The sequence below is a fragment of the Oncorhynchus nerka genome, linkage group LG19 (genome assembly GCF_034236695.1).
Source record: "Oncorhynchus nerka isolate Pitt River linkage group LG19, Oner_Uvic_2.0, whole genome shotgun sequence".
NCBI classification, from domain to species: Eukaryota; Metazoa; Chordata; class Actinopteri; order Salmoniformes; family Salmonidae; genus Oncorhynchus; species Oncorhynchus nerka.
Window position 1 is genome coordinate 36,198,467 of NC_088414.1, and position 15,210 is coordinate 36,213,676.

The following is a 15,210-nucleotide window of genomic DNA, read 5'->3' on the forward strand; positions in this document are numbered from 1 at the left end:
GTTCCTCCATTCATCCCTGATAACCTGTCAATGTTCCTCCATTCATCCCTGATAACCTGTCTGTTAATGTTCCTCCATTCATCCCTGATAACCTGTCTGTTAATGTTCCTCCATTCATCCCTGATAACCTGTCAATGTTCCTCCATTCATCCCTGATAACCTGTCAATGTTCCTCCCTGATAACCTGTTAATGTTCCTCCATTCATCCCTGATAACCTGTCAATGTTCCTCCATTCATCCCTGATAACCTGTCAATGTTCCTCCATTCATCCCTGATAACCTGTCTGTTGCTGTTCCTCCATTCATCCCTGATAACCTGTCAATGTTCCTCCATTCATCCCTGATAACCTGTTAATGTTCCTCCATTCATCCCTGATAACCTGTTAATGTTCCTCCATTCATCCCTGATAACCTGTCAATGTTCCTCCATTCATCCCTGATAACCTGTCAATGTTCCTCCATTCATCCCTGATAACCTGTCTGTTAATGTTCCTCCATTCATCCCTGATAACCTGTCTGTCAATGTTCCTCCATTCATCCCTGATAACCTGTCTGTCAATGTTCCTCCATTCATCCCTGATAACCTGTCTGTTAATGTTCCTCCATTCATCCCTGATAACCTGTCTGTTAATGTTCCTCCATTCATCCCTGATAACCTGTCTGTTGCTGTTCCTCCATTCATCCCTGATAACCTGTCTGTCAATGTTTCTCCATTCATCCCTGATAACCTGTCTGTTAATGTTCCTCCATTCATCCCTGATAACCTGTCAATGTTCCTCCATTCATCCCTGATAACCTGTCTGTTAATGTTCCTCCATTCATCCCTGATAACCTGTCAATGTTCCTCCATTCATCCCTGATAACCTGTCAATGTTCCTCCATTCATCCCTGATAACCTGTCTGTTAATGTTCCTCCATTCATCCCTGATAACCTGTCTGTTAATGTTCCTCCATTCATCCCTGATAACCTGTCTGTTAATGTTCCTCCATTCATCCCTGATAACCTGTCAATGTTCCTCCATTCATCCCTGATAACCTGTCAATGTTCCTCCCTGATAACCTGTTAATGTTCCTCCATTCATCCCTGATAACCTGTCAATGTTCCTCCATTCATCCCTGATAACCTGTCAATGTTCCTCCATTCATCCCTGATAACCTGTCTGTTGCTGTTCCTCCATTCATCCCTGATAACCTGTCAATGTTCCTCCATTCATCCCTGATAACCTGTTAATGTTCCTCCATTCATCCCTGATAACCTGTTAATGTTCCTCCATTCATCCCTGATAACCTGTCAATGTTCCTCCATTCATCCCTGATAACCTGTTAATGTTCCTCCATTCATCCCTGATAACCTGTCTGTTGCTGTTCCTCCATTCATCCCTGATAACCTGTCAATGTTCCTCCATTCATCCCTGATAACCTGTCAATGTTCCTCCATTCATCCCTGATAACCTGTCTGTTAATGTTCCTCCATTCATCCCTGATAACCTGTCTGTCAATGTTCCTCCATTCATCCCTGATAACCTGTCTGTCAATGTTCCTCCATTCATCCCTGATAACCTGTCTGTTAATGTTCCTCCATTCATCCCTGATAACCTGTCTGTTAATGTTCCTCCATTCATCCCTGATAACCTGTCTGTTGCTGTTCCTCCATTCATCCCTATAACCTGTCTGTCAATGTTTCTCCATTCATCCCTGATAACCTGTCTGTTAATGTTCCTCCATTCATCCCTGATAACCTGTCAATGTTCCTCCATTCATCCCTGATAACCTGTCTGTTAATGTTCCTCCATTCATCCCTGATAACCTGTCAATGTTCCTCCATTCATCCCTGATAACCTGTCAATGTTCCTCCATTCATCCCTGATAACCTGTCTGTTAATGTTCCTCCATTCATCCCTGATAACCTGTCAATGTTCCTCCATTCATCCCTGATAACCTGTTAATGTTCCTCCATTCATCCCTGATAACCTGTTAATGTTCCTCCATTCATCCCTGATAACCTGTCAATGTTCCTCCATTCATCCCTGATAACCTGTTAATGTTCCTCCATTCATCCCTGATAACCTGTCTGTTGCTGTTCCTCCATTCATCCCTGATAACCTGTCAATGTTCCTCCATTCATCCCTGATAACCTGTCAATGTTCCTCCATTCATCCCTGATAACCTGTCTGTTAATGTTCCTCCATTCATCCCTGATAACCTGTCTGTCAATGTTCCTCCATTCATCCCTGATAACCTGTCTGTCAATGTTCCTCCATTCATCCCTGATAACCTGTCTGTTAATGTTCCTCCATTCATCCCTGATAACCTGTCTGTTAATGTTCCTCCATTCATCCCTGATAACCTGTCTGTTGCTGTTCCTCCATTCATCCCATATAACCTGTCAATGTTTCTCCATTCATCCCTGATAACCTGTCTGTTAATGTTCCTCCATTCATCCCTGATAACCTGTCAATGTTCCTCCATTCATCCCTGATAACCTGTCTGTTAATGTTCCTCCATTCATCCCTGATAACCTGTCAATGTTCCTCCATTCATCCCTGATAACCTGTCAATGTTCCTCCATTCATCCCTGATAACCTGTCTGTTAATGTTCCTCCATTCATCCCTGATAACCTGTCTGTTAATGTTCCTCCATTCATCCCTGATAACCTGTCAATGTTCCTCCATTCATCCCTGATAACCTGTCTGTTAATGTTCCTCCATTCATCCCTGATATCCTGTCTGTTGCTGTTCCTCCATTCATCCCTGATAACCTGTCAATGTTCCTCCATTCATCCCTGATAACCTGTCAATGTTCCTCCATTCATCCCTGATAACCTGTCTGTTAATGTTCCTCCATTCATCCCTGATAACCTGTCTGTTAATGTTCCTCCATTCATCCCTGATAACCTGTCTGTTAATGTTCCTCCATTCATCCCTGATAACCTGTCTGTCAATGTTCCTCCATTCATCCCTGATAACCTGTCTGTCAATGTTCCTCCATTCATCCCTGATAACCTGTCTGTTAATGTTCCTCCATTCATCCCTGATAACCTGTCTGTTGCTGTTCCTCCATTCATCCCTGATAACCTGTCTGTTAATGTTCCTCCATTCGTCCCTGATAACCTGTCTGTTAATGTTCCTCCATTCATCCCTGATAACCTGTCAATGTTCCTCCATTCATCCCTGATAACCTGTCTGTTAATGTTCCTCCATTCATCCCTGATAACCTGTCTGTTAATGTTCCTCCATTCATCCCTGATAACCTGTCAATGTTCCTCCATTCATCCCTGATAACCTGTCAATGTTCCTCCCTGATAACCTGTTAATGTTCCTCCATTCATCCCTGATAACCTGTCAATGTTCCTCCATTCATCCCTGATAACCTGTCAATGTTCCTCCATTCATCCCTGATAACCTGTCTGTTGCTGTTCCTCCATTCATCCCTGATAACCTGTCAATGTTCCTCCATTCATCCCTGATAACCTGTTAATGTTCCTCCATTCATCCCTGATAACCTGTTAATGTTCCTCCATTCATCCCTGATAACCTGTCAATGTTCCTCCATTCATCCCTGATAACCTGTCAATGTTCCTCCATTCATCCCTGATAACCTGTCTGTTAATGTTCCTCCATTCATCCCTGATAACCTGTCTGTCAATGTTCCTCCATTCATCCCTGATAACCTGTCTGTCAATGTTCCTCCATTCATCCCTGATAACCTGTCTGTTAATGTTCCTCCATTCATCCCTGATAACCTGTCTGTTAATGTTCCTCCATTCATCCCTGATAACCTGTCTGTTGCTGTTCCTCCATTCATCCCATATAACCTGTCTGTCAATGTTTCTCCATTCATCCCTGATAACCTGTCTGTTAATGTTCCTCCATTCATCCCTGATAACCTGTCAATGTTCCTCCATTCATCCCTGATAACCTGTCTGTTAATGTTCCTCCATTCATCCCTGATAACCTGTCAATGTTCCTCCATTCATCCCTGATAACCTGTCAATGTTCCTCCATTCATCCCTGATAACCTGTCTGTTAATGTTCCTCCATTCATCCCTGATAACCTGTCTGTTAATGTTCCTCCATTCATCCCTGATAACCTGTCTGTTAATGTTCCTCCATTCATCCCTGATAACCTGTCAATGTTCCTCCATTCATCCCTGATAACCTGTCAATGTTCCTCCCTGATAACCTGTTAATGTTCCTCCATTCATCCCTGATAACCTGTCAATGTTCCTCCATTCATCCCTGATAACCTGTCAATGTTCCTCCATTCATCCCTGATAACCTGTCTGTTGCTGTTCCTCCATTCATCCCTGATAACCTGTCAATGTTCCTCCATTCATCCCTGATAACCTGTTAATGTTCCTCCATTCATCCCTGATAACCTGTTAATGTTCCTCCATTCATCCCTGATAACCTGTCAATGTTCCTCCATTCATCCCTGATAACCTGTTAATGTTCCTCCATTCATCCCTGATAACCTGTCTGTTGCTGTTCCTCCATTCATCCCTGATAACCTGTCAATGTTCCTCCATTCATCCCTGATAACCTGTCAATGTTCCTCCATTCATCCCTGATAACCTGTCTGTTAATGTTCCTCCATTCATCCCTGATAACCTGTCTGTCAATGTTCCTCCATTCATCCCTGATAACCTGTCTGTCAATGTTCCTCCATTCATCCCTGATAACCTGTCTGTTAATGTTCCTCCATTCATCCCTGATAACCTGTCTGTTAATGTTCCTCCATTCATCCCTGATAACCTGTCTGTTGCTGTTCCTCCATTCATCCCATATAACCTGTCTGTCAATGTTTCTCCATTCATCCCTGATAACCTGTCTGTTAATGTTCCTCCATTCATCCCTGATAACCTGTCAATGTTCCTCCATTCATCCCTGATAACCTGTCTGTTAATGTTCCTCCATTCATCCCTGATAACCTGTCAATGTTCCTCCATTCATCCCTGATAACCTGTCAATGTTCCTCCATTCATCCCTGATAACCTGTCTGTTGCTGTTCCTCCATTCATCCCTGATAACCTGTCAATGTTCCTCCATTCATCCCTGATAACCTGTTAATGTTCCTCCATTCATCCCTGATAACCTGTTAATGTTCCTCCATTCATCCCTGATAACCTGTCAATGTTCCTCCATTCATCCCTGATAACCTGTTAATGTTCCTCCATTCATCCCTGATAACCTGTCTGTTGCTGTTCCTCCATTCATCCCTGATAACCTGTCAATGTTCCTCCATTCATCCCTGATAACCTGTCAATGTTCCTCCATTCATCCCTGATAACCTGTCTGTTAATGTTCCTCCATTCATCCCTGATAACCTGTCTGTCAATGTTCCTCCATTCATCCCTGATAACCTGTCTGTCAATGTTCCTCCATTCATCCCTGATAACCTGTCTGTTAATGTTCCTCCATTCATCCCTGATAACCTGTCTGTTAATGTTCCTCCATTCATCCCTGATAACCTGTCTGTTGCTGTTCCTCCATTCATCCCATATAACCTGTCTGTCAATGTTTCTCCATTCATCCCTGATAACCTGTCTGTTAATGTTCCTCCATTCATCCCTGATAACCTGTCAATGTTCCTCCATTCATCCCTGATAACCTGTCTGTTAATGTTCCTCCATTCATCCCTGATAACCTGTCAATGTTCCTCCATTCATCCCTGATAACCTGTCAATGTTCCTCCATTCATCCCTGATAACCTGTCTGTTAATGTTCCTCCATTCATCCCTGATAACCTGTCTGTTAATGTTCCTCCATTCATCCCTGATAACCTGTCAATGTTCCTCCATTCATCCCTGATAACCTGTCTGTTAATGTTCCTCCATTCATCCCTGATAACCTGTTAATGTTCCTCCATTCATCCCTGATAACCTGTCTGTTAATGTTCCTCCATTCATCCCTGATAACCTGTCTGTTAATGTTCCTCCATTCATCCCTGATAACCTGTCTGTTAATGTTCCTCCATTCATCCCTGATAACCTGTCTGTTGCTGTTCCTCCATTCGTCCCCAGTTATTCTGGAGGAGATCCAGCGTACCATGTGCAGTCCTCGGGAGGTGTGTCTGGAGGTGTCTAAAGAGTACCCAGAGAGCACCCGTCACTTCTACATGCCTCGCTGTGTGTCTGTGCACCGCTGTGGGGGCTGCTGTACCCACGAGGGTCTGTACTGCACCAACACCAGCCATACTTACAGCAACAAGACGGTGAGCAACAGAGGACAAACTAGATATCATTTAAAATGTTCAACAATGCTGACACTCAAGTAAAGTTGCTCTTAAACTGTAATAACATTAGTAAGGACATTCTATTAACACGTTTCAACATATCTATTTAAGTGAGTTGTCATTTCATAGTATACAGTAAGAAAGGATATAAGGTAGAGCCCAAATCTGAACGCCAGTCTTTGACACGGTGTTGTTTCTCCTGTGGACTCAGCTGCTGGAGATGACTCACCGTGAACACTCTGTGGTGATGGTGGCGTTCGTCAACCACACATCCTGTGAGTGTCTGTCCAAGAGGCCCCAGCACTCCGTCATCAGGAGGGCTGCTGCAGCCCACCTCACCGTGTGAGTGAGTAGTGAGGAGTAGTCACCTTCGAGACGCAACATCTGCCCCTGCAGATCGAGATACAATGTGGACACACACACAATTATTATTAAGCAATACCATTTTCAATAGCAATACCGTTTTCAATAGCAATACCGTTTTCAATAGCAATACCGTGTTCAATAGCAATACCGTTTTCAATAGCAATACCGTTTTCAATAGCAATACCGTTTTCAATAGCAATACCGTGTTCAATAGCAATACCGTTTTCAATAGCAATACCGGTTGGTTCATGTTGAACAACATCTTTTAGGTAGGTAGCCTAGCGGCTAAGTGCTTTGGGCCAGTAACCAAAAGGTCGCTGGTTCGAATCCCCAAGCAATCCAGGTGAAAATTCTGTCCATATGCCCTTGAGCAAGGCACTTAACTGTCTATGCTCCTGTAAGTCGCTCTGGATAAGAGCGTCTGCTAAATTACAAAAAAAATAAAAAATGTGAGAAGGTACAATGTAACAATATAGCTGTCTGACTTTAGACAAGGATACTGAAACATTCCATCTGATCCTATCTGATGTGGACAACAACAAGGGTGTGACGATGCAAGGGAATGAGCTAGATCATCAGATATTTGGTCCAAAGTGCTTTGAGTGTGCATTTGCCTTTGAACTGAAGCCATGTGGAAGAGGCCATGTTTCCCCCTGCTCTCCTCTCCCTGTGTCCAGCCTAACTGCTCTCGACTGCTGTGTGTAGGCTATCTGCCAGGCCAAGGCCAGCAGGGAGGAGAGCCAGATTCAGTTCCCTCTCACAGGGAGGAGCCACATGCCGCCCATGGTGTCCAGCCCCTTCACAGGAATGCTTTGTGAGAGTAGCCAAGCAGTCCCCCTAAGCCAAGAAAAGACCTCTGATCTGATCCTGGCCTGTGTGTCCCTGCTTCCCTCTGCAGGTGTTCTCCGCCAGATGTTCCCTGCAGTACAGGACTGGTCTGGGACCCCACCAGCTGCCTGTGTGTTCCCATGGACACAAGCTTCTTCTCTGAGAGAGAGCTGGGTAAGTTAAACTAACTCCATACCCATACAACCCCAGTACAGTTGTTTCTGTTCGCCAACACCCAGAGATACCTCATAGGTCAAAGAGTTGGCAAATTAGGACGATATACATTGAAGTGACATGTACTAAACCACATGACGTCTGTCAATAAGGGACACTCAATAGCATCTCTCCTCTCCAACATCTGGTGCAGAACCCCTGGAGTTGGCCTTGCTGGCGCTGTGTGGCCCCAACAAAGTCCTGGACGAGGACAGCTGTGAGTGTGTGTGTGAGAACGGTCTGACAGAGGCCAGCTGTGGGCCGGGCTGGCGTCTAGACCAGGCGTCCTGTGAGTGTCTCTGTGAGGACCAGCCCGCCCCGGGGACCTGCCCTCCCAACCAACGCTGGGACCCAGAGCTGTGTGGCTGTGTGTGCCGGGCAGAGTGCCCCCGTAGCCAGCCTCTCAACCCAGAGACGTGCCTGTGCCAGTGCAGGGATAGCCCTCAGACCTGCCTGCTAGAGGGCAAGAGGTTCAACGCACACAACTGTAGGTAAGAAATAGAATCAAACACAGAATACATTTCATATGATGCTGGATGTCCCCATAGACCTTTATAGAACCCTCCCCCCCCCCCCCCCGAGTACTATTCCCAGAACTATGATGCTGTCACGTGGTCAAGGTAATAATATGTGTTGTTTGACCTAAGTTGGATCGGACAGCGTGGGAACAAAAAGCTATTACTGTTATAGGTACAGTTATTTTTATTTGAAAAGAGCAAAACACAACATCTAAACCGCTGTGAAATAAATATACACCACATTTTTTTATTTTTTTTTCACCTTTATTTAACCAGGTAGGCCAGTTGAGAACAAGTTCTCATTTACAACTGCGACCTGGACTAATAGTATATGGACACCTGCTCGTCGAATATCTCATTCCAAAATCATGGGCATTAATATGGGGTTAGTTTGCTGCTATTACAGCCTCCACTTTTCTGGGAAGACTTTCCACTAGATGTTGGAACATTGCTGCTATAACAGCCTCCACTCTTCTGGGAAGGCTTTCCACTAGATGTTGGAACATTGCTGCGGGGACTTCCATTCAGCCGCAGGAAAATTAGTGAGTTCAGGGCTCTGATGTTGAGTGATCAGGCCTGGCTCGAGGTTGGCATTCTAATTCATTCCAAAGGTGTTCGATGGTGTTGAGGTCAGGGCTCTGTGCAGGCCAGTCAAGTTTTTCCACACCGATCTAAACAAATCATTTCTGTATGGACCTCACCTCGTTCACATTGCATTGTAATGCTGAAACAGGAAAGGGTCTTCCCCAAACTGTTGTCACAAAGTTGGAAGCACAGAATCGTCAAGAATGTCCTTTTATGCTGTAGCGTTAAGATATCCCTTCACTGGAATTAAGGGGCCAAGCCAGAAAAACAGCCAGTTTATACTGTATGGTATAATTAAGCAATAAGACCTGAGGTGGTGTGGTATATCACCAATATACCACGGCTAAGGGCTGTTCTTAGGCACGACGCAACACTATTATAAACTGGTTACCAATGTAATTAGAACAGTAAAAAGTGTTTTTTTTGTCATACCCACAGTATGCGGTCTGATATACCACGTCTTTCAGCCAATCAGCATTGAGGGCTCGAACCATCCCCGTTATAATGTTAAATACTGAATGTTATCATGTTAAATACTGTATGCTATAATGTTAAATACTGTATGCTATAATGTTAAATACTGTATGCTATAATGTTAAATACTGTATGGTATAATGTTAAATACTGAATGGGTATAATGAGCAATACACATTTCAGTGGAACGTCAAATCCACATAGTTCACAGTTTTACACATCTGTTAAACGTAACGATAACTACAGAAATATTACAAAACACTTCCCGATAGTAACAAGACTTACATAAGAAGTACAACTCTAGCGTGAGAATTCATATCCTGCTTACTTCCCTTAACATGAAGCTGAGGCAAGGCACCTGACACATTTCTTTGGAATGGAGAAACAAGATTTTCCAGTAAGCACAGAATTCCCCTCTCCAGCAAGAGATTTTTTTTGAACACTGGAAAGAATCATTAAGGCTATGGGGACTGGTCCCAGATTACACGCACGTGCATAAGTAGCCTACACACGCAGGGTCATGCACGCAGCCCACAGTTATATTGAAACTACATTACATTGCGTAAAACCAACAGTTCTGTCTGTTTCTCTTCCCCTACACCAAGCTGTTACCGGCTGCCCTGCAGAAAGCCACACAACAGCTGTCCAACAGGCTTCTACTACAGCCACTACGTCTGCCAGTGCATACCCAACCACATGAGGTCAGGGGAGTGGAACTGACAAAGCTGGTGTTACCAGCACTGATGCCAAACTCTAGGGTCAATGTACTGTAACTGTATGGTGGAAACGAGGCGGTGTGTTTGCAATGTAGAGCCGGTAGATGGAGGCTAGAATAGGGGAATGTTTTTTTAATGAATTCTCCTGATAGGCCGTGAGGCTCTCCATCGTCAGACCAGGGAACATACAATGAAGCACACAACGATGCAGTCGTCTAGATACTGCAGGTCATGGTCTGAATCATGGACATTATTGACATTGCCTCAGATTCATTATGTGTGGCTGTTAAAATGAAAAAAAAATATTCATTCCATAAAATGAAATAATTTTTTGATTATCTGACATTGATATTTATTGCAAGTGACCCTGCAGCTCTCCGAGATGACGATGACGTAACTGGGAAGAAACGCCCTGACATGAGAAGGAAGACAAAAGACTGAAATGTAAAGCCCATGCATATACTGTATTGTACAAAATGTGTGACTGTAGTCAGTGGTGGCTGTGAATGAAAAGTGTGTTTTTAATGTCATATCCTATTTGTATTGTATTTCAAATACACGCTATTGATAAAATAAAATACAAACTGTGATTGGCTTTGGTAAATGTGTGTGTTTGGTAAGAGTTTTGTGACAAGAAGTTTGGAAACAGACTATGGGAACCAGACCAGATTGGCACCATGGAGAGTGTGATGTGATGTCTCCAAGCACAAAACAAAGGCATTGAAAAACACACACTCCTGCAGTGAAAATGGATCCAAGACCTTTGTCTCAAATTCCTCATATGTGTTTAGAACAATAAACACTATCTCAAGGTCAATTGCAGAGAGATCTAATTCCCGTCTGGCTTGTGTCTTTAGAAACTGCCATCCACAGTTGGTACTATAAACCAGCGCAGCCCTCTGTACAGAAACAGGTCTGCATAGCTAAACTCAGTGATAGTAGCTTTTGTTTGTGATAATCCAAATAGTTTGGTTTATAAGTAGGCCTACAGAGTAGACAGTACTTTAGACGGTTGACTCTTTGTCAAGGGTGATATATGTTTTGTTAGCAGAAAGGTCACTTTTTTTGTTTTTACAAAGTTCAATATTGCGAATCTCGATTTCAAGGCTACACCACCGTCTCAAAGTGTCAATTAAAGTGTCAATTCATCTCATGAAATGTATTTTTCTCAGTTACTATGATTGAAGGGGAGGAATGGGAATACACACAGTTCTCTTTGATGCTCTTCCTAAATCCTGTTAGTATAAATTGTGGAAAAGATACTATGTTATGCCTATGGCCAGAATAGTCAAGTCTGAATCTGCCCTGTGAAGAGTCTCTTCCAGCTTTGTGTTGTTCCTAAACCTGGAGCAACAACTCTTACTTTCAATCAACAGTTACTATGATTGAAGGGGAGGAATGGGAATACACACAGTTCTCATTGATGCTCTTCCTAAATCTTCCTGGTATAAATGATGGAAAACATACTATGTTATGCCTGTGGCCAGGACAGTCAAGTCTGAATCTGCCCTGTGAAGTCTTAATAACCATCATGAATTATTCTGAATAAACAACTCATTGCAGCAACCTGTAGATTTGGCACACATTATGAGACGCTGGACAAGTTCATTTACTAGTTCTCACCTCTGTAAAAATATAACTGACAGAGAGAAGTACAGAGTGGCAGAATAAGATTGAAACCAGCTGTCTACATTCAAATGGAGAGGTAGCAATAAAACTGTTGTTAGTGTATTAGTGCTGCTAGGGGTGTATGAGTGCTGCTAGGGGTGTATGAGTGCTGCTAGGGGTGTATGAGTGCTGCTAGGGGTGTATGAGTGCTGCTAGGGGTGTATGAGTGCTATAGGGGTGTATGAGTGCTGCTAGGGGTGTATGAGTGCTGCTAGGGGTGTATGAGTGCTATAGGGGTGTATGCGTGCTGCTAGGGGTGTATGAGTGCCTATTGCTAGGGGTGTATGAGTGCCTGTTGCTTGGGGCGTATGAGTGCCTGTTCCTTGGGGCGTATGAGTGCCTATTGCTAGGGGTGTATGAGTGCCTGCTGCTAGGGGCGTATGAGTGCCTATTGCTAGGGGTGTATGAGTGCCTGTTGCTTGGGGCGAATGAGTGCCTATTGCTAGGGGTGTATGAGTGCTTGCTGCTAGGGGCGTGTGAGTGCCTATTGCTAGGGGCGTATGAGTGCTGCTAGGGGCATATGAGTGCCTATTGCTAGGGGCGTGTGAGTGCCTATTGCTAGGGGCGTGTGAGTGCTGCTAGGGGCGTATGAGTGCTGCTAGGGGCGTATGAGTGCCTATCGCTAGGGGTGTTTGAGTACTGCTAGGGGTGTATGAGTGCTGCTAGGGGTGTATGAGTGCTGCTAGGGGCGTATGAGTGCCTATCGCTAGGGGTGTATGAGTGCTGCTAGGGGTGTATGAGTGCTGCTAGGGGTGTATGAGTGCCTATCGCTAGGGGTGTTTGAGTGCTGCTAGGGGTGTTTGAGTGCTGCTGGGGGTGTTTGAGTGCTGCTAGGGGTGTATGAGTGCTTCTAGGGGTGTTTGAGTGCTTCTAGGGGTGTTTGAGTGCTGCTAGGGGTGTTTGAGTGCTGCTAGGGGTGTATGAGTGCTGCTAGGGGCGTATGAGTGCCTATCGCTAGGGGTGTTTGAGTGCTGCTAGGGGTGTATGAGTGCTGCTAGGGGCGTATGAGTGCCTATTGCTTGGGGTGTATGAGTGCTGCTAGGGGCGTATGAGTGCCTATTGCTAGGGGTGTATGAGTGCTGCTAGGGGCGTATGAGTGCCTATTGCTAGGGGTGTATGAGTGCTGCTAGGGGCGTATGAGTGCCTATTGCTAGGGGTGTATGAGTGCTGCTAGGGGCGTATGAGTGCCTATTGCTAGGGGTGTATGAGTGCCTATCGCTAGGGGCGTATGAGTGCCTATCGTTAGGGGCGTATGAGTGCCTATCGTTAGGGGCGTATGAGTGCTGCTAGGGGTACATGAGTGCTGCTAGGGGTGTATGAGTGCTGCTAGGGGTGTTTGAGTGCTGCTAGGGGTGTATGAGTGCTGCTAGGGGTGTTTGAGTGCTGCTAGGGGTGTTTGAGTGCTGCTAGGGGTGTTTGAGTGCTGCTAGGGGTGTATGAGTGCCTATCGCTTGGGGTGTATGAGTGCTGCTAGGGGCGTATGAGTGCCTATTGCTAGGGGTGTATGAGTGCTGCTAGGGGCGTATGAGTGCCTATTGCTAGGGGTGTATGAGTGCTGCTAGGGGCGTATGAGTGCCTATTGCTAGGGGTGTATGAGTGCCTATCGCTAGGGGCGTATGAGTGCCTATTGCTAGGGGTGTTTGAGTGCTGCTAGGGGTGTTTGAGTGCTGCTAGGGGTGTTTGAGTGCTGCTAGGGGTGTTTGAGTGCTGCTAGGGGTGTTTGAGTGCTGCTAGGGGTGTTTGAGTGCCTGCTAGGGGTGTTTGAGGGGGGTGTTTGAGTGCTGCTAGGGGTGTATGAGTGCTGCTAGGGGCGTATGAGTGCCTATTGCTTGGGGTGTATGAGTGCTGCTAGGGGCGTATGAGTGCCTGTTGTTAGGGGTGTTTGAGTGCTGCTAGGGGTGTTTGAGTGCTGCTAGGGGCGTATGAGTGCCTATTGCTTGGGGTGTATGAGTGCTGCTAGGGGCGTATGAGTGCCTATTGCTTGGGGTGTATGAGTGCTGCTAGGGGCGTATGAGTGCCTGTTGCTAGGGGTGTTTGAGTGCTGCTAGGGGTGTTTGAGTGCCTATCGCTAGGGGTGTATGAGTGCTGCTAGGGGTGTATGAGTGCTGCTAGGGGTGTATGAGTGCCTATCGCTAGGGGTGTTTGAGTGCTGCTAGGGGTGTTTGAGTGCTGCTAGGGGTGTTTGAGTGCTGCTAGGGGTGTTTGAGTGCTGCTAGGGGTGTATGAGTGCCTATCGCTAGGGTGTTTGAGTGCTGCTAGGGGTGTATGAGTGCTGCTAGGGCGTATGAGTGCCTATTGCTTGGGGTGTATGAGTGCTGCTAGGGGCGTATGAGTGCCTGTTGTTAGGGGTGTTTGAGTGCTGCTAGGGGTGTTTGAGTGCTGCTAGGGGTGTATGAGTGCTGCTAGGGGCGTATGAGTGCCTATTGCTTGGGGTGTATGAGTGCTGCTAGGGGCGTATGAGTGCCTATCGCTAGGGGTGTTTGAGTGCTGCTAGGGGTGTTTGAGTGCTGCTAGGGGTGTTTGAGTGCTGCTAGGGGTGTTTGAGTGCTGCTAGGGGTGTATGAGTGCCTATCGCTAGGGGTGTTTGAGTGCTGCTAGGGGTGTATGAGTGCTGCTAGGGGCGTATGAGTGCCTATTGCTTGGGGTGTATGAGTGCTGCTAGGGGCGTATGAGTGCCTGTTGTTAGGGGTGTTTGAGTGCTGCTAGGGGTGTTTGAGTGCTGCTAGGGGTGTATGAGTGCTGCTAGGGGCGTATGAGTGCCTATTGCTTGGGGTGTATGAGTGCTGCTAGGGGCGTATGAGTGCCTGTTGCTTGGGGCGTATGAGTGCCTATTGCTAGGGGTGTATGAGTGCTGCTAGGGGCGTATGAGTGCCTATTGCTAGGGGTGTATGAGTGCTGCTAGGGGCGTATGAGTGCCTATTGCTAGGGGTGTATGAGTGCCTATCGCTAGGGGCGTATGAGTGCCTATCGTTAGGGGCGTATGAGTGCCTATCGTTAGGGGCGTATGAGTGCTGCTAGGGGTACATGAGTGCTGCTAGGGGTGTATGAGTGCTGCTAGGGGTGTTTGAGTGCTGCTAGGGGTGTATGAGTGCTGCTAGGGGTGTATGAGTGCTGCTAGGGGTGTTTGAGTGCTGCTAGGGGTGTTTGAGTGCTGCTAGGGGTGTATGAGTGCCTATCGCTTGGGGTGTATGAGTGCTGCTAGGGGCGTATGAGTGCCTATTGCTTGGGGTGTATGAGTGCTGCTAGGGGCGTATGAGTGCCTATTGCTTGGGGTGTATGAGTGCTGCTAGGGGCGTATGAGTGCCTGTTGCTAGGGGTGTTTGAGTGCTGCTAGGGGTGTTTGAGTGTTGCTAGGGGTGTATGAGTGCTGCTAGGGGCGTATGAGTGCCTATTGCTTGGGGTGTATGAGTGCTGCTAGGGGCGTATGAGTGCCTGTTGCTTGGGGTGTATGAGTGCTGCTAGGGGCGTATGAGTGCCTATTGCTAGGGGTGTATGAGTGCCTATCGCTAGGGGCGTATGAGTGCCTATCATTAGGGGCGTATGAGTGCCTATCGTTAGGGGCGTATGAGTGCCTATCGTTAGGGGCGTATGAGTGCCTATCGTTAGG

At 46.1% G+C, this 15,210-nt stretch overlaps 1 protein-coding gene across 1 annotated transcript in view; it reads left to right on the top strand.

Moving 5' to 3' along the window:
* LOC115125973 (vascular endothelial growth factor C-like) overlaps positions 1-10,541 on the top strand; it is a 29,377-nt gene extending 18,836 nt beyond the window's left edge. The window contains exons 3-7 of the mRNA XM_065004915.1: positions 6,024-6,214; positions 6,447-6,577; positions 7,500-7,603; positions 7,797-8,133; positions 9,825-10,541. Of these exons, the coding sequence (XP_064860987.1) occupies positions 6,024-6,214; positions 6,447-6,577; positions 7,500-7,603; positions 7,797-8,133; positions 9,825-9,939 (878 nt within the window). The 3' untranslated portion in view covers positions 9,940-10,541. The remainder of the gene's footprint in view (positions 1-6,023; positions 6,215-6,446; positions 6,578-7,499; positions 7,604-7,796; positions 8,134-9,824) is intronic.
* The last annotated feature ends 4,669 nt before the right edge of the window (positions 10,542-15,210 follow it).